The 25,698-nt window shown below is 32.8% G+C and overlaps 1 protein-coding gene across 1 annotated transcript; it reads left to right on the top strand.

Annotated features, from left to right (window-relative positions):
* The first annotated feature begins 12,399 nt into the window (after positions 1–12,399).
* Positions 12,400–24,614, top strand: LOC138333707 (uncharacterized). The gene is made up of 8 exons (XM_069282258.1): positions 12,400–12,570; positions 13,655–13,888; positions 14,196–14,329; positions 14,640–14,968; positions 15,657–16,605; positions 17,762–17,798; positions 17,971–18,285; positions 20,732–24,614. The coding sequence occupies exons 1-8, from the start codon at positions 12,549–12,551 to the stop codon at positions 21,082–21,084; spliced, it is 2,373 nt and encodes a 790-aa protein (XP_069138359.1). The 5' UTR covers positions 12,400–12,548; the 3' UTR covers positions 21,085–24,614.
* The last annotated feature ends 1,084 nt before the right edge of the window (positions 24,615–25,698 follow it).

The raw sequence follows: 25,698 nt of genomic DNA, 5'->3' as shown, positions 1-25,698 counted from the left end.
GATATCAATTATTTGCTTATCTCATGTAACGGACGTGACTAGGGGATAACAGATTTGTATTGATTTCTAAGAAGTAAATATATTCAACATAACTATATACATGCATATGAAAGGCTAACGTTTTATCAGCACCATTATTTTAGATGACCACGTTGTTTAAATATTTATAAATCATATACTTACTACCGTTCTATCATAATATTGCACGATTGTGTTTTAGTACTAGTGTATCGACTCACTGTTGTAGATTACATCGCTACATGTTACAGGTGAAGTGTCTATGTAACTCGCATTGCGATTGGCTCAGTTGATCTAAAACTAGAAGAGAAAACGTGTGTGCACAATAAACCTGTTTATTTAGCCTGTCATTCGTTTTGTCTTTTCATGGTGAACAGAACATTTTTTCAGTGATATACGAAATATAAAACAGTTCTTTTTACCAGAGATTTATCTGTTTTATGTTAATCTCAAACATAACCACACAGTCCATAATAGTTGCTTAGTACCGAACCAGACATGGCATTAATGATCGCTAATTCTGTGAACTCGGATAAATACGACGGATGAAGCTGGATTTCATGGCAGGAAATATGTGCTCAGCAACATTTTACTGTGGAGAGTGTGGTGGTTGGATGATTATCCATCACAATTATGTCTCCGCGCGCAAACACAGGATTTCCAAAATCATTATTGCTTCGTCAAAGAACTTAATCATTTCTAATGCATGTGAAGTTCGTCAACGCCTCCACATATCTAAATAAGGCCATGCTTTCTATTCAAGAGGTGCACTACGAAAACTACGACCCCTGATCAAAACAGTCATGTATTTTTACAGCGCGAATTCTATATCAGCGTTAGGTTTTTTTTACAGCGTAATACTTCTATTTTACAAATATTTATTTTTCAGAAGTTTATTTATGTGAACATTTGTAATTGTTTCGACGTTCTTACAACGTCCTGATTTATTTATATACACACTGTCAGCAAATGACAATGCGTGTTACATAGACACCTGTGACATGTAGCGATGTAATCTACTCTAGTTAGTCGATACACAAGTACTGTTACACAATCGTAAAATCTTATAACAGAACGACAGTAATGCATGTTCCCAAAAGATGTACATATAGATGTCGTATATAAATTGTTTTCATTCAAAAATTATCAATAGGAAAAAAAACAAAAGATGTTTTTGTTATAAGTGTAATATGGTAAATAAAAGTTTTTCATTGCTGGTTGTAAATGTAGTAATGGAGAGGAAATACCGTCGTCATAATTCTGGTGATCGGTTTGGTTATATTTGAATATGATTTCAATTATAACGATGGTTTAATTTGCTTTATTTTCCATATCCACCTGATGCGGCCATGTCTGTCAACAGCATGTAAGTAAATATTAACATGTATCAATATTATACCATATTAATGTAATTCTATATCGTCCTCCACATTGATTAGGTTAATATCAATGCTGCTGTATTCAATCATATAATTCAGTACCCGAAATATGTCTACGGAGACATTATAATAAAATTGATTTTGATGCATAACCATGATGGAAAATGTTAGATAAAACTATTGTTCTAAATCATGTATAGAAAATATAAACACTGTATGCAAAATCCACGATGTTGGTGATGATTTGAATTTGAATCGTTGACATGCATAATCGTAAAGATATGTGATCAAAAATTCCAAAATGCACAATTTGTGCGCTGTACCCATGTCCGAGTGCTGAATTTGTATATGACACATAAACCGTCATTAAGTAATTTCGAAATATTTTTAATGGAGAACATTTCTTTTAAGAAGACGTATTTTACATGAAAAGATTTATATTTCATTCTAAGAGTGAATCAATTAGTTCTGTAGGTACTTTGTTTTACTCAACTGGTGTCGGTTGCAGCGCGTTCTGCAGGAAATATATATTACCAATCCATTAAAATGGCAAATGTGTTATACTTGGCAGTGTACATACAACGTAAAGTAGACATCTGTAGGTAGAGTAAGGTGATATAAACTACTCCAACTGTCATCAGAACCGTTTGATGATTTTTTATACTTTTATACTAAATTATCTGTTTGCAAAATATTGTGAAGATCGAAACAGACATAATGATACTTTCATTTCAATCTACAGTGTCATATTCAAATGCAAATCAACAATAGTGTTAATTTCAACATTTTTTTGTTATCAGTTCAATATAGTAATTAATAGTTTTTTCAATGCTGGTTGTAAATCTAGTAATGGATAGGAAATACCGTCGCAATAATTCTGACGATCGGTTTCGTTATATTTGAATATGATTTCAATCATGACGATGGTGGATTTTGCTTTATTTTCCATATCAACCTGATGCGGCCATCTCTGTCGACAGTTCGTAAGTGAATATCATCATGTATCAATGTTATACCATATTAATGTAATTTATATCTTCCTCCACACTGATTATGTTAATGTCAATGCTACTGTATTCATTTATATAATTCAATACCTGAAATATATCTATAAAGACAACATAGAAAGTGGATTTTGCTGCATAACCATGATGCAAAATGTTAGATAAAGCTATTGTTCTAAATCACGTATAATAGGTATACAAATATTGGCAAAATACACGGTGTTGTTAACGAATTCAATAGGCATTGTTGTCATGCATACCCGTAAAGATATATGATCAAAAATGCAAAATATGTGCGCTATACCCATGTCAAAGAGTTGGATTAGTATATGACACATAAACCGTCATCTAGTCATTTCGTAGCACTTTTAATTGAGAACATTACTCTTAAGATGACGTATTTTACACAAAAAAGATTTATATTTGATTATAAGAGTGAATCAATTAATTTTATAGGTACTGTGTTTTACTAATGCCGATTTGAGTGCGGTCACAAATTCGTTATAATTGCGAATGCGTTATTCTTGGCAGTGTATATGCAAATCACAGTAGACATTAAGTTTGTAGGTAGGCCACAGTAATACCAGCTACTCCAACTGTCATCAGAACCGAATTATAATTGACAAAAGCAAATCGTAGCGTTTGATGAACTCTTATATAAATTGCCTCTTTGAAAAATGTGTGAACATTAAAACAGACACAATGATATTTTTATTCCAACTTACAATGTCATCTTAAAATGCAAAACTACAATGTAGTCAATTTTAACATCTGTTTCATATCTGAGCCTTGGACATAAAGTTGAAATAATGACATAAGTTATTTGTTTATTTCATGTAACAGACGTGACTAGGGGATAGCTGATCTGTATTGATACGTAAGAAATAAATATACATGTATACAAAAGGTTGACGTTTTATATAAATCATATACTCAATGAATGTTCTCATAAGATGTAGATATAGATGTTGTATATGTATCAATATGAAATATATCTACAGACACAAAATAATGAAACTGATTTTGTTACATAACAATGATGCAAACTTATAGATAAAATTATTGTTATCAATCCCGCATCGTAGATTTCAATGATGACGATGATATATTTTGCTTTATTTTCCATATCCATCTGATGCAGCCATCACAGAAGGTAAGTAAATATTGATATCTTTCACTATTATACTATATTAATGTAATTTGATATCTTCCTCCACAATCATTATGTTAATATCAATGCCGCTGTATTCATTTATTTATATTTAAAAACCTGAAATATATGTGCAGAGATCACATAATGAAGTTGATTTTGCTGCATAACCATGATGCAAAATGTTAGATAAAGCTATCGTTCTAAATCCCGTTTAAAAGATATACAAATTGGCAAATTCCACCTTGCTGTTGACGATTTTTATTGGCACCGCTCACATGGAGTTGGAGTTGTATATGACACATAAACCTTCGTCTAGGCTTTTTATTGCACTTTCAATAGAGAACATTACTTTTAAGATGACCTATTTTACATGAAAATATCTATATTTCATTGTTCGAGTTAGTCAAATAGTTATATTGGTGCTTTATTTTAATCAACTGATGCCGACTTGAGAGTGGTCTGCAGGAAATATATATCAGCAATTCATTAAAATGGCGTATGCATTATTCTTGGCAGTGTACACATAAATCACAGTAGACATCTGTAGGTAGGCCACAGTGATACCAACTACTCCAACCGTCATCAGATTCAGATTATTTTTATTTAAAAGTAAACCGTAGCGTTTCATGAAACGTTTATAATAAATTGCCTATTTGAAATATGTGTGAACTTCGAAACAGACACAATGATTTTTGCATTGTCAATCTACATTGTCATCTTCAAATGCAAAACTACCATATAGTCGATTTAAACATTTGTTTCATATCTGAGTTTGGACATAAAATATAATTAATGATATAAATAATTTGTTTATCGCATGTAACAAACATGACAAATGGAAAGCTGATATGTATTGATCTGTAAGACATCAATATACATGTAAATGAAAGGTTTACGTTTCATTAGTACCGTTATGATAACTTAAGATGACCATGTTGTTTAAATATATATAAATCATATACTTAATCTATGTTCCCAAAAGATATAGAAAGATATGTTATATATAAATTGTTTTCATTTAAAAATCATCAAACAGGAAACAACCAAAGATGTTTTTGGTATCAGTTCATTGTAAATAATAGTTTTGCAATGCTAGTTGTAAATGTAGTAATGGATAGGAAATTCCGTGCAATAATTTTGGCGATCGGTTTGGTAATATTTGAATATGATTTCAATGATGACGATGGTGTATTTTGCTTTATTTTCCATATCCATCTGATGCGGCCATCTCTGTCAACAGCAAGTAAGTACATATCAATACATATCACTGTTATTCCATATTAATGTAATTTTATATATTCCCCCATATTCATTATGTTAATATCAATGCTATTGTATTCATTAATACATTTAAAAAACTTGAAATATATCTACAGAGATCACATAATGAAGTTGATTTTGCTGCATAACCATGATGCAAAATGTTATATAAACTACTGTTCTAAATCCCGTATAAAAGATATAAAAATATTGGCAAATTCCACGTTGCTGTTGACGATTTCTATTGTGACCGCTCACATGGAGTTGGAGTTGTATATTACACATAAACCTTCGTCTAGGCATTTCGTAGCACTTTCAATAGAGAACATTACTTTTAAGATGAGGTATTTCACAGTAAAAGATTTTGATGCATGCTCCACATAAAACTCGACACAAATGTGTGAATTGAAAATGGCCATCTTATAAAGATGATAACATCTGATATAAGATGACGGTTTATTGAAAGTTATCAATGAACACATACAAAATAATGGAATGGTCATAACATCATAATTAGTACCCCATATTCAATTAATTCAATTAACACATACATTGTAACTGGAGACTCTAAAAATGACCATTCCAATAAACATAGCTGTTCTCTTTTCAAATAGAGAACAATAAAGATAAAAAATCAAATTTTACAAATTATTACAAAATAGTTTCCCTATTGTTGGGATTCGTCAGAATTACGCCTCAGAATTACGCAAAAGAGTCTGATTCGACAGAAATACGCCAATATGACGTCCCCAAGATGATGTAAAAGAAAAGATTGAGGTAAAGGGAGGGAAGTAGGGTGGGTTTAAAACTTTCCGAAATTGAAAAAATTAATCGTAAAATGAGGTGACAATGATGGCGCCTGTGAAAATGTTTTGCAGAGATGAAGCTTAATATAACAACCAATCAGCAATCAGTAATAATATAACAGCCAATGAGAGAGCGCCTTATATTGGGGCTCTACACAGGGTAACTATAAGAGGCCACATAAAGGGTGTACACAAATGTAAATATGGCTTAAAACAGAAAAATACTAACTTTAATTATCAATAATAATGGCATGTGTTGCTGCATAAAATAAGGGATATGCATAGCTTGCATTTATGCATGCTCCACATAAAACTCGACACAAATGTGTGAATTGAAAATGGCCATTTTATAAAGATGATAACATCTTACATAAGATGACGGTATATTAAAACTAAACCATGTTATATGTGTAAAAATCGCATGCAAGTTATCAATTAACACATACAAAATAATGGAATGTTCATAACATCATACTTAGTACTCCATATTCAATTAACACATACATTTTAACTGGAGACTCTAAAGATGACCATTCCAATAAACATAGCTGTTCTCTTTTCAAATAGAGAACAATAAAATTACAAAATATTTTCCCTATTGTGGGGATTCGTCAGAATTACAGACATTAGATCCAGATTATGTTTATATAAAAGTAAACCGTAGCGTTCCATGAACGTTTATAATAAACTGCCTCTTTGAAATATGTGTGAACTTCGAAACAGACACAATGATATTTGCATTTCAATCTACAATGTCATCTTAAAATGCAAAACTACCATATAGTCAATTTAAACATTTGTTTCATATCTGAGTTTCGACATAAAATATAAATAATGATATAAATAATTTGTTTATTGCATGTACATATGTAACAAACGTGCCAAGCGGAAAGCTGATATGTTTTAATCTGTAAGAAATAAATATACATGTAAATCAAAGGTTTACGTTTTATCAGAACCATTACGATAACTTAGGATGACCATGTTGTTTAAATATATATCAATCATATATTTAATGTATGTTCACAAAAGATAAAGAAAGAGATGTTGTATATCAATTGTTTTCATTTAAAAATCATCAAACAGGAAACAACCAAAGATGTTTTTGTTATCAGTTCATTGTAAATAATAGTTTTGCAATGCTAGTTGTAAATGTAGTAATGGATAGGAAATTCCGTTGCAATAATTTTGACGATCGGTTTGGTAATATTTGAATATGATTTCAATGATGACGATGGTATATTTTGCTTTATTTTCCATATCCATCTGATGCGGCCATCTCAGAAAGTAAGTAAATATTAATATCTTTCACTGTTATACCATATTAATGTAATTTTATATCTTCCTCCACAATCATTATGTTAATATCAATGCCGCTGTATTCATTTATTTATATTTAAAAACCTGAAATATATCTACAGAGATCACATAATGAAGTTGATTTTGCTGCATAACCATGATGCAAAATGTTAGATAAAAATATTGCTCTAAATCCCGTATAAAAGATATAGAAATATTGGCAAATTCCACGTTGCTGTTGACGATTTCTATTGGCACCGCTCACATGGAGTTTGAGTTGTATATGACACATAAACCTTCGTCTAGGCATTTCGTAGCACTTTCAATAGAGAACATTACTTTTAAGATGACGTTTTTCACATGAAAAGATTAATATTTCATTGTACGAGTGAATCAAATAGTTATATTGGTGCTTTATTTTAATCAACTGATGCCGATTTGAGAGTGGTCTGCAGGAAATATATATCAGCAATTCATTAAAATGGCGAATGCATTATTCTTGGCAGTGTACACATAAATCACAGTAGACATCTGTAGGTAGGCCACAGTGATACCAACTACTCCAACCGTCATCAGAACCAGATTATTTTGATATAAAAGTAAACCGTAGCGTTTCATGAACGTTTATAATAAATTGCCTCTTTGAAATATGTGTGAACTTCGAAACAGACACAATGATATTTGCATTTCAATCTACAATGTCATCTTAAAATGCAAAACTACCATATAGTCAATTTAAACATTTGTTTCATATCTGAGTTTGGACATAAAATATAAATAATGATATAAATAATTTGTTTATCGCATGTAACAAACGTGACAAGCGGAAAGCTGATATGTATTGATCTGTAAGAAATAAATATACATGTAAATCAAAGGTTTACGTTTTATTAGTACCGTTATGATAACTTAAGATGACCATGTTGTTTAAATATATATAAATCATATACTTAATGTATGTTCCCAAAAGATATAGAAAGAGATGTTGTATATCAATTGTTTTCATTTAAAAATCATCAAACAGGAAACAACCAAAGATGTTTTTGTTATCAGTTCATTGTAGATAATAGTTTTGCAATGCTAGTTGTAAATGTAGTAATGGATATGAAATTCCGTTGCAATAATTTTGACGATCGGTTTGGTAATATTTGAATATTATTTCAATGATGACGATGGTATATTTTGCTTTATTTTCCATACCCATCTGATGCGGCCATCTCAGAACGTAAGTAAATATTAATATCTTTCACTGTTATACCATATTAATGTAATTTTATATCTTCCTCCACAATCATTATGTTAATATCAATGCCGCTGTATTCATTTATTTATATTTAAAAACCTGAAATATATCTACAGAGATCACATAATGAAGTTGATTTTACTGCATAACCATGATGCAAAATGTTAGATAAAACTATTGTTCTAAATCCCGTATAAAAGATATAGAAATATTGGCAAATTCCACGTTGGTGTTGACGATTTCTATTGGCACGGCTGACAGGGAGTTGGAGTTGTATATGACACATAAACCTTCGTCTAGGCATTTCGTAGCACTTTCAATAGAGAACATTACTTTTAAGATAACCTATTTTACATTAAAAGATTTATATTTCATTGTACGACTGAATCAAATAGTTATATTGGTGCTTTATTTTTAATCAACTGATGCCGATTTGAGAGCGGTCTGCAGGAAATATGTATATCAGCAATTCATTAAAATGGCGAATGCATTATTCTTGGCAGTGTACACATAAATCACAGTAGACATCTGTAGGTAGGCCACAGTGATACCAACTACTCCAATTGTCATTAGAACAAGATTATTACTGATAAAAGCAAAGCCTAGCGTTTGAGGAACGTTAGTTTGGTTACATAAGCATGAAGTAAACTGTTAATGCAAAGCTACCTCGATGTCACTTTTACCATTGTTTTCAAATCCGCGACTTTTAAATAAAGTATACATATTCATATCAACTATTAACATACGTGACTAGGGGATGGCTGATCAGTATTGATCAGTAAGAAATAAATATGTTTAACCAATGGCAAATAGATACATGTATACGAAACAGTGACGTTCAAATTGAAGTTAATTTGTGACGTCACAATGAGACAAAAATTAGTTCTGAAACATGTATTTTATTTTAAGTGTCACTTTATATTACTTTGTATACTAATACTATTTTATTTTTCATATCCACCTGTCGGGACTGTCTCTGTCAACAGAACGTAATTAAATGTAGATATGTGTCTCATCATTAAAAAACTATTATTTTAAAAATGTTCTTCTCCGTGATTATACCAGTATAGGTATTTGTTCCTTTCCATTCGAATCTTTACGTACGAAACACATTGCCAATATAAAAATGTGAGAACAAGGGTGATAGGTTCGGTATTTGTAAATTGTTTCTTACATTCAGTAATCGCAAATTCTATAACGTGTTTCTATCAGTATCATGAACGGGTTTAACTCGATATGATTATTTATCAAACGAAGCCCATGTGATACATTTTTTTCTCGAAGAGTTAAACGATTAAAGAATTTAAAGTAAAAGAAAAAATCGAAAAATTAGTCGTTTACAAGGATACAATGTTCTTATCAAAAGCAGGACTTTGCTAATACATGTTTAATGAGATTTTTTTCTTTCACTAACATCTAGCTGAAAGAAACAAATAGTTTTTAATATATATAACTCGGAGTACTTTTATGAATGCATAGAAGGTCTTATATAGCTGAGTAATATGAACTGTAATAAACGAGACAGTTTAATAATTCAATATGCAACGAACCTTTATATTGAATTGCACCACGGCGGAAACAGAGAGGGTTCGTTTCGAATGAAGTGACGCAATGGGAGATTGTTACACCATTCCAAAAGTTTCTTTGGTGTGGTCATAAACCCCGTCACATATTACTTTCACCCCATCAACGACATTCTGTCGAGAATTGAAAGCCACTCCCACTTACAATTATAAATCATGGCGCCTTTTGATTGGTCAGTCACATTATAAACCTGTGTCGCTGGACCTTTGATTCACATTGGATTTCATCAGGCTCATGTGCATATTGTAACATTTTAAAGATCAAAATCTCTCGCATGTACATTCATGTACCGTACAAGTACAATTCGATATTTTATTACCTTGGGAAAGTTAACATATGACTATGCATATTCAAATGTCGAATTATGGATATATATATCACCAAGGATTTATAAGTGAGACTACGTCCTTGATATCACATATTTTAAGACTCTTTCATATGTGTATAACTGTATATGAAGGAGAGGGATATTCTACCCGAGGGTCACAAAATGTAAAACCCGAGGCTTGCCGAGGCTCATACATGTACCGTGACGTTTTATTGCAATTTTACTACTATGAATTTCCGCCATCTTGAAATAAATTCGAAAAAACCGCGACTGCAAGTCAATTCTCCATATATGAAAATTGCGTGATATTTTCAACACAAATCCCGTTGTTTGTATCTTTTACTAATAAAGTAAACCCAGTCTTGTTTCTGAAAACAAAAGTTTAAAATTTACTGCGAAAATAGTAATTAAAATGTATGTATTACTTGTATATTTCAACTTCATTTATGGATATCCATAGGTCATATATGTATCAACAAGATCTATTTTTAGAAAACTATCAGGGGCGTAATGCTCGACGTATATGTGTCATTGAGTAATACTCACAAAGATATTTTGGCGAAATAACATAATTAGTGATTATCGATGGCATAATCAGGTTAAGAATTGAATTCTGATTTGATACACTATAATCAGTATTAATTCTAAAATTATCAAGGAAATTATAAGAATGCATTGGAGTATGGGCGCCTACATCATCGATACTCCAAGATTCAAAATTTCAAAGTTTGTTACCATGTGTTACAGAAGGTCATACTGTACAAAAAAGTGAAGAAAGAATAAACAAAAATGTATAAAATCTTGACTGATGCTGCATGATGGCATTATCCGAATACATATGCTGGTATTCATTTATCAATGTAATTACATGTACATACATGTAGTTACATGTATGTGCATACATGGCATGCATGTTACGTGCAATGTACATTTAACTGAGAATTTTAATAAGTCAACCAAAAATTATTTACGGAGGTAATTGAGAATTACATAGAAGGTACATCCCAATCTTTTTTGTGAAATATAAAAAAATGGATTTATACAGTAATATTTCGATATGAAAGTTTGTCGCAAAGCTAGCTTTAACTCATTTTTTACAAATATAAAAATAGTGAGGCTCGTATCCAGCACAATCAATAAAAAATGGACATATAATATGGCCTAGCGTTTTGGTCCCCTGTTTTTGAAGGATACATTCCTGATATATTGATGATCGGAGTCTATGGTATACATGTACACATGTAGCTTCTGTACATGTACAGGAATGTCTGGTAAGCATGTGGTCAGTGTTCGTATGGATGTTATTTGACTTAACAACACACAACTTTTTCAATGCTGAAAATACAGTAAACATGCTTATGAGCAGAAAATTCAATGTAGTATTCAAGTATATCTGATTGTTTGTCAATTTATTTTATTAAAGAATATATACGTGGCTCTGCTGCTGTCGGACACCTTCACCGACTCCAGTTAAACGACCAATCAAAATGCACGGGGAGTGATTTCAACTAAAACCACAAACAAACCGTTACTTTTACTTTCTTCACGGTTACTTCAAAGGAACGTGGCGATCAGCAGAACGATCGAAAGGAAGGCAGTGCGTTTCCGCCGTGGTGCAATTCATTGTATCGCATAACTTCATCTAGTAATTCATCTGAAAATATAGACAAAACGTTCTATTTCATTTATATGCAAGGGTGATGAAATTAGGCTCGTTTAAGACATTTTCGTCAATAACGTCATTATTACCTGTCGTATTGCATAAGTGCTATTATACGTGTGTCTTACGAAATTTATGACGTGGTCGTATGGCAAGGCTAGGCGAGGAAAGACTACGAAACTTATAGATAGTCTATTATCATTAGCGGAGTAAGGGAATATTCTGGAAAAACTACTACACCAATTTCAATGGTACTTGGCAACAACATTGGGAACCCCGTGCAGATGTACATACATTGCTAAAATGTTGATTTTATTGTAACCAGGTCACTATACATACACAGTTTTGTATCACTAATTTTCAAATTTAGTTATTTGGCGTAGCAGTTGGATAACTGCGATCTTACAAATTACATGCTTCAAAAGCGGTTACCATGAAAACATAATGGAATATCATTGGGTTGCCGTCGTCTGAAATAAGGGAATAAGTTACTAATTTGCTTACAGTTTAATTTATCGCTTACGTAACATAAATTCCTTTTGCAGGCAACTTCGATCAATATTTGGGACTGTTTAAAGGACACACAGAACGTTATCGACACATACGTGTCGTTCTTACTGGTCGTGACGGCGCAGGTAAAACTACACTATGTCGTCGCCTCAAGAATGAAGATGTTGACATCAATGCAAGACAACCAACTGTCGGAGCCAGCATTCATCCTTCCTGGTTCATTATCGACCTGAAAGATAAAATATGGGACCATGATGATGACCAGTTACCAACCAACGTGATACAAAACCGATTGGGAGCAACAATGAGATCTCAGCAGCAAACAGGTAATGTCGATCTGTTATGTAATTGTATGTGAGAATAACACCTCTTTTGATCATGTTATTGATACAAGTTTGTCATTATGACAAATTTCCGTAAAGGTCTCGTTTTGCTGCATATGTCGGGTTTTGGGATTCCGTGGGCACTTCTTGATCAAGTTCGACACCATATACCAAAATATTCAGTAGGTCATCCTCTTTCGGAAAAATGATGTTGTCAATTTTGTTGACCATGCGGTGAGGTCCAAAGTTAGAAGTCAAAGGTCATATGGTTAAATATCCTTTGCAATAATACCTCAATTGGTTTTAAAGAAATAATCTAGTACATTTCATTTCCGTAATACATTTCCTTATTTTTAGGATGTGAATCCGTCTACACATGTGGTTAGTGGTTTCCATTTTATACATTGCTATAATTTGTTCAAATTGACAGACGCATTCGGACAATGTCACATTACGCTTACAAGATGTTTATATGGTATAATTTTGTTCGTATATACAAATTTTTGATATTATGAAATATATGCATAATAAAGTACAATTCTAATATCATGATAACGTATATATATTAACAGCTTTTTGTGGTTTGGCAGAAATTCGTATTATACTCTTAGACTAGTTCTTTCATTTTATCCCTTATTGACTTGTGATGCATGGTTAATGATTTATAAGAAAGTAATGACGGGAACATTCACGGACAACATTTAGTCACAATTAGTCCATACAGGTCAATGTGTTTAGTGGTTATTTCTTTAATACAAATATTAATCTAAAAATCCACAGCTAGATTGGTATGTGGTTTTCTTGTTCCTTTCTCAGTATACGGACTAATTGGAAAACATCTCCATTGAAGGTCGAGGTTAATTTGAACAGCTCTAGGATCATTTATGGAATGTCTGAGGAAAGGTTTTCTTTCTTGTAATCGCTTTTTAATTATGTCGTATTTTTTCTGTATAACTAGTCTCCGTGAGTATTATCGAAATAAAGGAAGTGACGGAGATTCTACCCTTCCGTTTTAAAACTCTTATTATTTGGAAGATATGAGAGCAGAAAGTCAGAAACATGGTGTTTTATATAATGTATGTTACAGTTGTACACGGAGGCTCATCGTCCAGACCACTTGACTTTTATCGGCATGTAGATGAGACAAAGGCAGTATTGCACGCTTCAAGAATTGCAAACCCTGATAACGCTTATTTATCACTGTGGGATATGGGAGGACACTCAGCTTTCATGGCATCCCACAATGTATTCGTATCGTCACACGGCGTTTATCTTCTGGTCTTTCGACTCACCGATTTCCTGAGAGACAAATTGGAGACTGGTGAACTGTTTATTTTCCTAAATTAATATTTATTAATTATAATTTATATTTCTTGCTTTCTTACTTTCTCTATAGCCTCTTTACATCCTTAACTACATAACTGAAATATAGAACAGATTCATTGAAGTCGTAGAAGGTTACTTTTTCGGAAATAAGAAGATAATAATAGGATATGTGTATATAGCTTGAATATATATCTCAGTAAATAACGATTTTTCAATCTATATGCATTTATAACGATTAGAATATACCGATATTTGATCAGATAATCTTTTAAAAATAAAATTGTACGATGGATATTTTACAGATCGACTAAAGAAATGGATTCGCCTGATTGGAACATTTTCCTCTGTTGAAATGAATGCTCCGAAATTGAAGACCCATGCTCCGCCGATCATTTTTGTTGGCACGTTTCTTGATGAGTTAAAGAGAACAACAAAGGTATGTTTAAAGAAAAGACTATGATTATATTCCGTTCAAGTTACGGAAATTATAAAACATTATAATGAATTCCGCTTTCCAATATGGAAATACTCAAAGCTCAAACATAAGTGCATTTTCCCATTAATAGGATAATAACATATTTATCTTGTCTTAATCTATAATATCGTCATTAAAGTGATACATTGATTATGAAATTGAAGAGATCTGTGAACATCCGACGATAACAAAAACACCGATAAAAACATTGAGGTTGGTATATTTTGTCGGGGAGATCTATTTATTATTTATTTATTAATAATTTATATAGGACTACATCAAACAGATAGAAGCAATACAACGGAGCATCTCGAAGTTCCCGGAACTTTCGGGTCGTTTTGTCAGATTCTGCACAGTCGATAACAGCCTCGGTAATTATGAAGCCGATCTAGAAAAACTCCGAGACTTAATTATACAGTCAGCAGAGCACCAAGATCAGTGGGAGAGACCACTGCCAACAACATGGTTAAAGTTAGAGCTGGACATATTCAAGAAAAGAGAAAAGGGAACGAAGATACTCACATTGGCAGAGGTGATAGAAATGAACAAATCATCGATTGCTCCTTTAGAGGATGAAGATGAGATGATGCTTGCCCTGGAGTAAGTAACCACAACCTGTAGATAAATCTGATGGTTTGACTTTATAATATAATTGTTTTTCATGAACTTGTTAATGAAGTAATCATTTTTCTCTTTTATTTCAATTTTTAACTCAAGACAAAGTCTCGGTTTACAATAATTTATAGTTTGGACGGATTTTTTTCAATATCATCAGAATCATTCCAACTCAGAATTAAAAAGTATCCAATCAAAACGTTTCGCTCAATGGCATCGTTATTAGAACTTTTTTTATAAATTCAACTTGTGCGAATAAAATATTTCAATAAAACTATTATTATATTCTTCTTGTATTACCCTAGCTTATTTCATTCACGTACACATCATTATTCCAGTTTTCACTTAATGGATCAGAATAAGATATCCCCCAAAAGAAAGATTCCATCAAACATGATATATAACCCCTATTCACGAAGCCATTGCCTTAGGTATTATTTCATGGGTCTCAACAAGGAAATGTGTGCATACCTGTAATCTGACTTTGTAAATTACATAATACATTCCTTTGTGGATTGGTATCTATTGTGAATATTACCTTGGATTTTAGCGTATATATGCAACCGCCAAATGCATGCCAAGGTAAAAAAATGAGCAATGTTTAACATTTTAAGAATACAGCAGTAATATAAAAATGACATCTTCTTAACAAAACAGATGATGTATTTTTCAGATATCTCCACTGCACAAGATCTGTGATTTATTTCCGAGAGTACAAATACGTTGTCTGCGACCCTCAGTGGTTGGCAGACTTCTTCAGCATTTTTCTCACGGAAGAATGTTTCCTACCTAAGGATGACCTTCTATTGACCCGCGACCTGGCATTGTACAACACAAAGGGAGAACTGACTCAGACAATGGTTGATGGTCTCCTGGGTTTAGAGAAGAACCAAGCTTTCCTTCCTTTTAGATCAGTTCTTTTTGCCCTGATGGAAAAATTTGGTCTGATAGTGAAGTTGCCGCTAACGGAAACATCGACAGGACAACCGACCCTCACAGATACATACACCATACCGAGCAAGCTTATGGAGCTACAAGACATCAGTGGCATTGAAGATATAATCACCATTCTCCAACAACGAAATTGCCTAGTCTCCAAAACATTATGCTTGGTTTTCGAAGGTTTCTATATACCAGATGAGCTGTTTCAACGGATCTTTGCAAACGTTCTGAGGAAGTACAGGTCGGAAATACTGTCGGCAATGAATTTGCAAGAAACAACTTGCGAACCAACATCAGACAATTCGATTTGTCTCTACAACGGTTTTGGTTGTTTCGAAGTCAATGACCTTTGCCGAATGATTTTGTCCATGCATGTAGAGCGATCCACGATAGCCCTGACTGTCTTCAGTACAACAGAATCCAGCCTTCCCTCGGATTCCGGACGACACGTGCGCACTTCCATCGAGCAGATTGTTGCAGAAACCTTGCAAATGAGCAATCAAAAGCACTTTAAATTCAAGCACCATCTCCATTGTAGCTGTTACCTAGGATCTTACGACACTCCTGTACATCTGTACGGTGTCATCAATTCTGAGAGGGGCGTACCATGCAAAGGCGGAGACTGTCACGGAAAACATCGTTTGGCAAAGAGTGATGCAATCTTCTGGGACATTAAAGAGGTAAAGATTTTAACTGTACGTCAATATAGAGATTGAACAGAGTTTTGATTGCGTTAGAGGTGGTATGGGATACAGACATATTCAATGTAGCGCGTTAGCGCTACATGTACAACTACGGTAGTCAGGATGGCCGTAGATAGAGTTCCGATTGTTGAATGTTATAGCTTCCGTTTGATTTAAAATGTAACAATGACAGCTTTCATTTATTTCATTTTTTTTTCAATTTGATCATATATCAATATTGTCCTTTTCGAATAGAAATTGAGATAACCGACGTGGAACGACTACCGGTATGTATCGTTGTCAGGGTAGGGATACGGTCCGAAATGGAGTGAGCCGCCATATTTGATTTTCAAGTGTGGAAAGTAACTGTGATATAGCCTATTGATGGTATGATCATTGAGTTGTTGAATGTTTGTCATGTATGTATAGGTCTACGAACACGATATAGACTCATTTCTATTCATGGCTTTTTTTAGAGTACGGAGTATAGACAAGTGTTTGCGTGGTGTTCGTAGGCCTAGTTTGAATGCAAAGACAGGGGGTAAAGCTGAAGATACTGTTTCGGATAGGCTACCTGTAATGTTTTTTTTTTCTGGAAACCTGTACATGACCTGTTTACCTATTGTTCGCTTAGACGCTCCCGGCATTGTTCTCTGACAATCAGATTTTCTGTATATTTAGGTGAGACGAATGACCGTACACACATACTGACAACTCTTATTATCATTATTATTATTTTGAAATCCGTCAACTTATAAAGCAAAATCTTATCGAGGCATGAACTAGAAGTAGTCCGAACCTGACTGCGTTTGTACGTCATTACGATTACGCTAATTTGAACGCAACTCCCCTCCCATTGACTATATAGGGGCATGTGTAAATATAAATATACACTAAAATAAATGTTTAAGTTTTTACTGGCATTTAAAAACATATTGTTATCACAATCTGATCATAACCTGTGACAAAGACAAAAAACAAAACAGCAAGGAATACCTAAGCTAATTTTTATAATCTTGAAATTACTGATAGTTTTAGAATAATATAACAAGATTATCATTTCATTTAGACGTTGGTCGAAATGTTTATGGTACATAAACAGTTAGAAACCAATAATTATTTGTTTTATTATTGTTATTTTTATTATTCAAAGGTCTCTGGAAATACACACAAGGATGAGAATGGATCGAGTAAGTATTTTATTATAAAAAGATAATGATTCAGATCCATGTGATTCACTTACCTGTTTTGATTCATTTATCGTGATATTGGCCACAGCTTAGCTTCTTATAATATAATATAAAGTAGTCACTTCCATCCTTATTACTTACAAAGTTGTTGCAATATTTTAAAACATTTCAGGAATAGGAATAGCTACCATATCTAACCGTCGGCCGACGCCACAAGAGCTTGGTCGTCTCTCGCGTCTGGTTGACGCGTCTCAATGTGATAGGCTATTTGTGGAACTTGGTCTACCATTACCAGAGGTCCAGCAAACTAAGTTTGAAGCACGAAGTCTGGCTGGAATCACAGTAATCACCAAGATGTTTCTGAAATGGACGAATACATACCCAAATCAGACACTCTCTGATATCAAGGAGGCAATGGCAACTGTTGACATGGCAACTGATCGTATCAATGAAGTTTTGGAAAAGAACGAAGACTTGACTGACCAAGGTTAGAGAAATCATTATAATTTCCAGCATATTATCTTGATCTCACAGAATAAGCGATAATTTCTTTATCAACTAATTATTTCGGAGGTGTTTTATATTAATTTTTATATCGTTATCGTACACGTCACCGAAACGCTTGATTATCCACGCGTGTTTCACCAAAACGCTTGTAATCCTCGCGTGTTTTGAACAAAACCTTTTATGGACCATCAAAGATGCATATATATTATTTCAGCTGTAAGTTTAGGAAATGCATGAACAAGTATACTCAACGCTAAGTGAGAAGGAAATCGTAGAGAACAATCAACCAAATAATTTTACATAGACCACAGTGTTAAACTTTGTTTAACGTTTTGTACTGTATTATTAACACAAAGGAATATTAGTTAGCTATTTTGTTATATAATCAAAGTTTAGTTTCTCATATAGCATTATATAGAGAAAAAAAGTTTGGGTCCTTCTGCTCAAACTCCAACAAGGGTAGCTATAATGAAATCAGGCACATTTTGAACTAAACAATCCTGAAATTCTAATATTTGTACCTATTCATTATCAAAATTGATATTTTGCACTTAAATCTCAATATGGATTTCCAAATTCATATCATAGTTATCTAGGAACAATTACCTGTCCTAAAACATTTTTACTTTTGAAATTCATAATTAGCCAGCCAATCAGCGGCCGGGTTAAAATTCTATCCTGGGCTCAATCTTGTATACACAGGGGCCATTTCGAAGGTCTTGTTTTATTTAGTTGGTTGTTCCATATAGCAGAAATTGAAATTCCAATATTCACCTATAACGTAAAGTGTATTTCGGCTGTATGTCAAATGTGAAATATGAACTTGATCGGTCACGTGGTTTGTCCAGGGCAGGGCTTCACCTTCGGACAGTCACCAGCGGAGTAATTCTGAAAACGTGAAATGTTGAACTTACACACTGTGTTGGTTAATTGCAAATTATTTATTAATATTGAAATAGTATTCATGCTGTTTAAGTTAATTATTGGGTTTATAATTAAACTTCCTGAATATAATGAAAAAATAGGAAAAGTCCCCAGGCAAGATGAGATAATCCATTACATAACCATGTACCCCTATAATATAGAAAATGTCAAGATTTTGGAAGAAAACCAGATATACCAAACCTTTTACATATTCAAATTTACAAGGAACATGGTTCCAGAGCCGTTCTGTGTAAAATATACAAATTGAACAAAGATCAAACCTTTAATGAGCACAAAAGTTGCATGTCTTCGTCCATGACTGGAATCTGTGCAACCAACACATATATCCGGAAATCTTGAATGACCCTGAAACACCATTAATATGTTTCATGAACAGAACAAATATTCACGAAATGGTATGTTTCATCATTATAACATAAAAAACATACTTTTAATAAACTATTTAGCCCTATTATTACAATTAATTAGTACAGTTAGTTAAATTAGCTTAACTGTGATTAATAGTATGTAATACAATAAAATACAACCCCAGACCCCCCACATCAATTATACCTGGCAGGTATAAATAGCAAACCCCAAATTAGACATTATGTAATGCAATGTAATTGTCTCCCCTTAATGTTACAAATTTCAAATGTATAAGCTGTAACTATGTTTTATACCTTTATGGCTTTTGGCACTCCAATATGGCGTAGACGACTGACACCCCCCCCCCCCCAAATTTCTTAATTTGACCGCTAAATCCTGGTTCACCTAAACCGGAACATGCATACTATTTCGTGAACTAAATTCTGACAACTGAGGAGACCATGCACCTCGCACCCATGTGACCGTACCCATCTGATGTTAAACGCATATGCCATACATTTACAGCCGTGCTAATTACCTGAATCTACGTTATATGTACATTAACTTACTGGTCAATTCTAAATGAACTGCATGCATAGTCACAGTGGCACGTTTTATTCTAAAATTTGGCGACTTACCTTTGTATCCATGGACTCACTTGGCTACAGTGACTGACTCTTATACTTCCGGTGCGTTCGCTATATATAAGCACATCTGCCGAGATGCCAATATAATTTAAATTATTCATTTGACAATGGGCTTTGTTGGTTTATTAATTATTATTTATTTGAATCCGATTGCTATCAAAGAGACGTAATCTAATAAACAAACCCCATTTTTTCAGAAACGAAAACGGCTTAAGCAAATATTAACTCTATATGCATTAAGCATTTTGATGAGATTCAAGTAAGTTTTAGTATTAATAAACATTGGTTCAATATACGCTGTATCTTTTAACTGTACCAATTTATTTTGGGGAGCATAAAACCGCAAAACTCGTTGATAAAGAAGTTGAAGTAAATACCGTATACAATCCTAAATAAGGCATACAACGATATTGTCTTTTTTTCTTCAATTTAACTACATGCGTTCGTCTGTGTTGATGTATAACATATATTTTAATCTCGTTGCAGACATTGTCCCGATCGACGTCTGGACAAGAGCTCCCTCTGATGAAGAAATCAAGAGAATTGTTCCAAATATTGGTAACACATTCTATAATCTCTGTCTCGAGCTCGGGTTGTCTCCTCCAATCATAGAGCAGCACGAAATTGGCCATCCCATCACATTCCAGTCGAGAATGTGTGCCCTGCTTCAATGTTGGGTAAACGAGTTCAAGACAGATGCAACTATTGGCAGTCTATTGATAGCGATGAAGGCATGTCGAATTGACTGGTACACTACAGCGCAGATTTTGTCACAGGAAAGTGGTGCAAGTGAATCAAGTGAAGACCGTGCGAGCTGGTTCAGATGTGGTATTCTATGATGTACGTGTGACTTTTAAGGCATGATTCAATAAAAGTTATGGTGAAGAACTTTTAGCTAGGAAAGCCGTAAATCATTAGAAGGATCAATAACATTGTTACTGTAGCTTATATATTGATCTATTGATAACAAAGATATTCGGTTGTATACGATCGATAACGTGGACGAAGTGAAAAAAACTGCATGTAAGAACAATTATTGACAAAGAAAAGAAATAATACAAAGGACTATTGTAAAATGTGGATTCATCAATTTTTCAACGAATAGTTAAGAAAATTACGTTGCTGTATTTGTAAATATTAAGTTCATTCAGGATTCATTTGTAATGTAATCTTTAGTTGCCATCTAAAATATGAAATTTTGACATTTTTTCTCTTTTTCTACCTATTTTGTGATCGTTTTTGTACAAGAAACAAGAGAGGGAAATCGCAAATAAACTTAATGTTTACTGAGTCGAAAGGATGTTTAGGAGACATAAAGTTTGTTAAAGGATACACTCTATGAATTGTATATGGAAAACTTCGCAAACTAATCATGCATTTTTAGGATAATTACCATAGCAATTTCAGAAACACCACAATCGTACTATAGATATATATGGTAAGGATTTATTCTAGATTTTGGGGTCAGAAAGGACACCAATCAGACGTAGGTTTTTATTTCTTATTTTTGTTTTAAACAAGGTAATTTAAGATAGGCCATTTTGGGGTGAGTTTGAGATAAGAAAAACATGACATTGTGATCTATACATAGTTCCAATTGAGACATGTTTCGGGACAAGCAGCTGGCGGTGACTATGAACAGTATTTAGGTTCGAAACAGAAAACACAGTTATAAGGAATGTAAACAGCTTGGGGTTTATATCATATAGACTCTAAAGAAGGAAGTGGAGAGGAATAGAGTCGTATGTACATATTTGGGTGTAGGGAACTTAGAGGTTTTAGACATTATATAATAAGTAGAGTTTTTTATTGGCTTGTTTGCTTTTCAGTCTCCTTATTTAGCTTAGCATTAATAAGTCACATAAGCTGGTCAGATAATACAAAAATTAAGTGATTCGGTTGGGGATAATATTAGGTGGCAGACATATTAGCAGGGGTCAGTTGCTGTGGTGTTGCTTCAGAATTTAGCATCCCAAATAACTGCACCTGGAATCATATGTTTTGTTGGTGTTTTGCGTGGTGTTATGGTATGAACGTTTAATTTGCTCATATTTTATTGTAAATATGGTTTTGAAACATGCTAATAATTGTTTTACTACAATTTCAATTACTCGACGACCTATGAATTAAATGATTACAAACATCAATTTTTATCCCCAATTTAGATAATCGATAGATCAATTAAGATATTTTAGATAAATAGATACGCGGGTAATTCACCAAGATAGATAAGGTTACCCTTGAAATAAAGTATACCTATATAATAGATCTCTCAATTAAACCAGATTTAGCTTGATATCGGCTAGATCCTCCACTGGATATGGTATAGGAACATTGACCTGGTATTTAAGATTCCCCTACCCTAGTAGATAAACGTTCATCGAATCGCATTCAACATTGAATGTTATTGCGCCATGACACCAGATTAGTTTTTCTCTGGTAGTTGATTGGTAAATTGTAAGGGTAGAGAGCAATCTATATAACAATCATATTGCTATAATGGACATACGAGTAACTCCCGAGAAGCTATAGTTGTGTAGTCTGTGTTTTAGGTTGCAGTATTTTTATTGGATTATCTCATTAATAGGGATAAATTGTTTATGTAATATGATGTAAGTAATCAAACAATTGAACTATGATCTTGCTTCATAGTATAATATATCACCTTCATCAATATGTTTAATAATTATAATTATTTCGCATGTAAGTGTTGGTGTAGATAGCTTTTCCATAATCAATCAGATATACCATTCACAAGAGCTGTATGAATAAGATGTACATGCGCATCAGGTTTTTGATTTGTTTCATAATTTTTTGCTCGACTGTTTTTTTTTTCTGTTTATCTATTGATGTTAGGCTGATGCAATATTTTATTTCGCAGCCTAAACTTATAGATCACAACAATTGGTGGGTTTTTTTTATTTGTTTAAATTTTTTGAAAAATAGTTTATAAAAATGTAATATGATACAGCCTACATAGACATATACATGTATATCATTCTGACATAACAGGAACCGGAAATAGCTTTACGGTTTTGTGTCTTAAGTGCGATCTGTATCATATTTTACTTATTTCATCGTATGTACAATGTATTTAACTGTATTACTCAGAGTGCTATAGTGTCATATAACTGTTTTAAATGTGTAAATGCAGATGTCTAGGAGGTGTTGATTAATGAGTGATATTTTTACAAATCCCGGTGAATGGTTGTAACATTAATTAATTCTTCATGAAATTGAAACAGCATACATGTACATATTCCAATCCTCAGTAAATTATTCTGGATTACCAGTTGACATGTATCTTTATTTCAAGTGATAGAATATTCGAATACAATTTTTACATCAATTTTAGTCATTTTAACAAGTTTTATTGCAAACATTAAGGCTAGCTCTCAGTACTGTGTATAATTTGCCATCAAATAAGAAAGACATTCTGATCATTCTGATTTTAATTAAAATTAAAAAAGGAAAAAAAATACTTATGAATAAAAGTTTTGACTTTTTGATACAGGTAAAATATTGTATTTTTGTAAACACTTACTTGAAAAAAACATACTGCTTACAATATGACTGTTGATTTATATGAAACTTTTATAATTGTTTATATTTGTTTGCGTATATTGTGTATGCATATATTTGCTTAAGTTTGCCAATGTAGAAATAGAAGTGAGTTTTTTAAATTTGTATTTCCATTCTTATCGCTTTGGAGAAAACTAAATTAATAGCCTAATTATCTTCATGTATAATAAAAGAAATAATCTGAATTTCTATTGTAAGACCAAATCCACACATTTTTCATTGGTGAAACACATCTATTTTTAATAAATAACTTTAAGATATTGTCATTCTTATATCAGTGAATAATAAGGAATTGACACTCAATGATTTTGAATACTTAAATCAATAAAATAGTTTGAGATGATATTGCTATGCAACGACTATATTCGTTACTGCATTTAAATCATTTTAATTTTAGTAAAGACACAGATATATCCAGAGAATATGTAAATTTTCAGCAATAATCAGAGAATATATATAATATTAAGATAGCTGTATATTTATCTAAGCTTATGTAGCTTTATTTCTTGATATGTATATTTAGTAAGTATATGTTCGGATTTTTTTTCGATTTTTATTGCTATGTCATGTTCAATTGACCTCGATTAAAAAAACCCAAAACAAATCTATTCATTATCTATGTAAAAAGCATGAATTATTTATATTTTAAGTTTAAATACATGGATGTGCTAAATAAAGCAACAAAAGCATTACTTCTTAAGCTAACCTTATCTAGTTGATCCTTATGAATCGATGTGCTGTGATAATTTGGAATGAAGATAATCAAACAAAATAATCATAAAATTTATATACTCTTTCGTTTCTTTGCTTTTCTTTTGTTATTTCTTAGCAAGAAATCCTTAATTTGACAGAATTTTATTAAAGAAGGCATTCAAAATATACTCATAGAATTTCAAAATCGGAACCATAAGTGAATTTAAGGAGTTTGCATATAACCTTGTCCGAATGATAAAAGCAATGTTAAATTTTATTTGCATTATACTTCAGTACAAAATGGTCTATTTTAACCGCAATTTGACTGGAGGTGGATTTTGAAATGGATTATAAAAGATACGTTGAATTATGTAGATATGACAACGGAAATTTGATACCAGCGCGCCACGTTGCATCCTCTTTGTTCTTATGAACGCACGGCCTGGAATACGAAAGCGAAAAGTAATGATTATGTAAATAGTTTTAAAGTCCTCCGTTTAAGTAAAACGGAACTCGGAACCAGTTCCGAGTTCTGTTTAAGGAAATTTTCTATTATTTAAGATGTAATCATTATATATGCCTAAGACATATGAGAAATGTTGCTTGTTGGCTTTTTTAATGGATTAATATTGGTAAATCCACTTTAATTTAGTTTTCGACCAATTCCTATTTCCGAGTTCCGTTTATGTAAAACGGAACTCGGAACCAGTTCCGAGTTACGTTTAAGGATTTTTTAATGAACAGTCTAGGAACCAGACTTGAGTTCCGTTTAAGCCGATGCTGGCGTAGAGATTGCTGTTAAAGACTGAATATCCTGATGCTTATAATCGCACTTGGTCAACATGATACATGTAGCTGATAGCATATATTTTGGATTTTGATAGTTGAAAATTGTTACCTTTATATCTTAGAAAGTACCAAAGGGATCGGTATCAAATTTGATAGGTAGAATTCCCTTAGGATGTTGTTGTGCATATGGCATTTTTGGATAGATCTATTAAAATAATGGCTCTGAAGGACATTGGTTGTCGATGGGCCATAAAACTTGTTCAAACAAATTTAACAAGATGGCCAAGAGGCAGCTATCTTGTATTTTGATATTTACAGTTAAAAAAACAGAGAAAATATCTCTCTTTCCATTGTCAGAAATATATAATACTTTGGTAGGCGCCAATAAT

This window comes from Argopecten irradians, chromosome 10 (genome assembly GCF_041381155.1).
Source record: "Argopecten irradians isolate NY chromosome 10, Ai_NY, whole genome shotgun sequence".
NCBI classification, from domain to species: domain Eukaryota; kingdom Metazoa; phylum Mollusca; class Bivalvia; order Pectinida; family Pectinidae; genus Argopecten; species Argopecten irradians.
This window is presented reverse-complemented; position numbering and strand designations above follow the sequence as displayed.

Bases quoted from the DNA above. Each gene is read 5' to 3' on its own strand.
- LOC138333707 (XM_069282258.1), top strand. From the start codon at position 12,549: ATGAGATCTCAGCAGCAAACAG. The intron at 14,330-14,639 runs GTATGTTTAAAG...TAATTTATATAG, and splicing joins AGTTAAAGAGAACAACAAAG to GACTACATCAAACAGATAGA. The intron at 16,606-17,761 runs GTAAAGATTTTA...TATTATTCAAAG, and splicing joins TCTTCTGGGACATTAAAGAG to GTCTCTGGAAATACACACAA.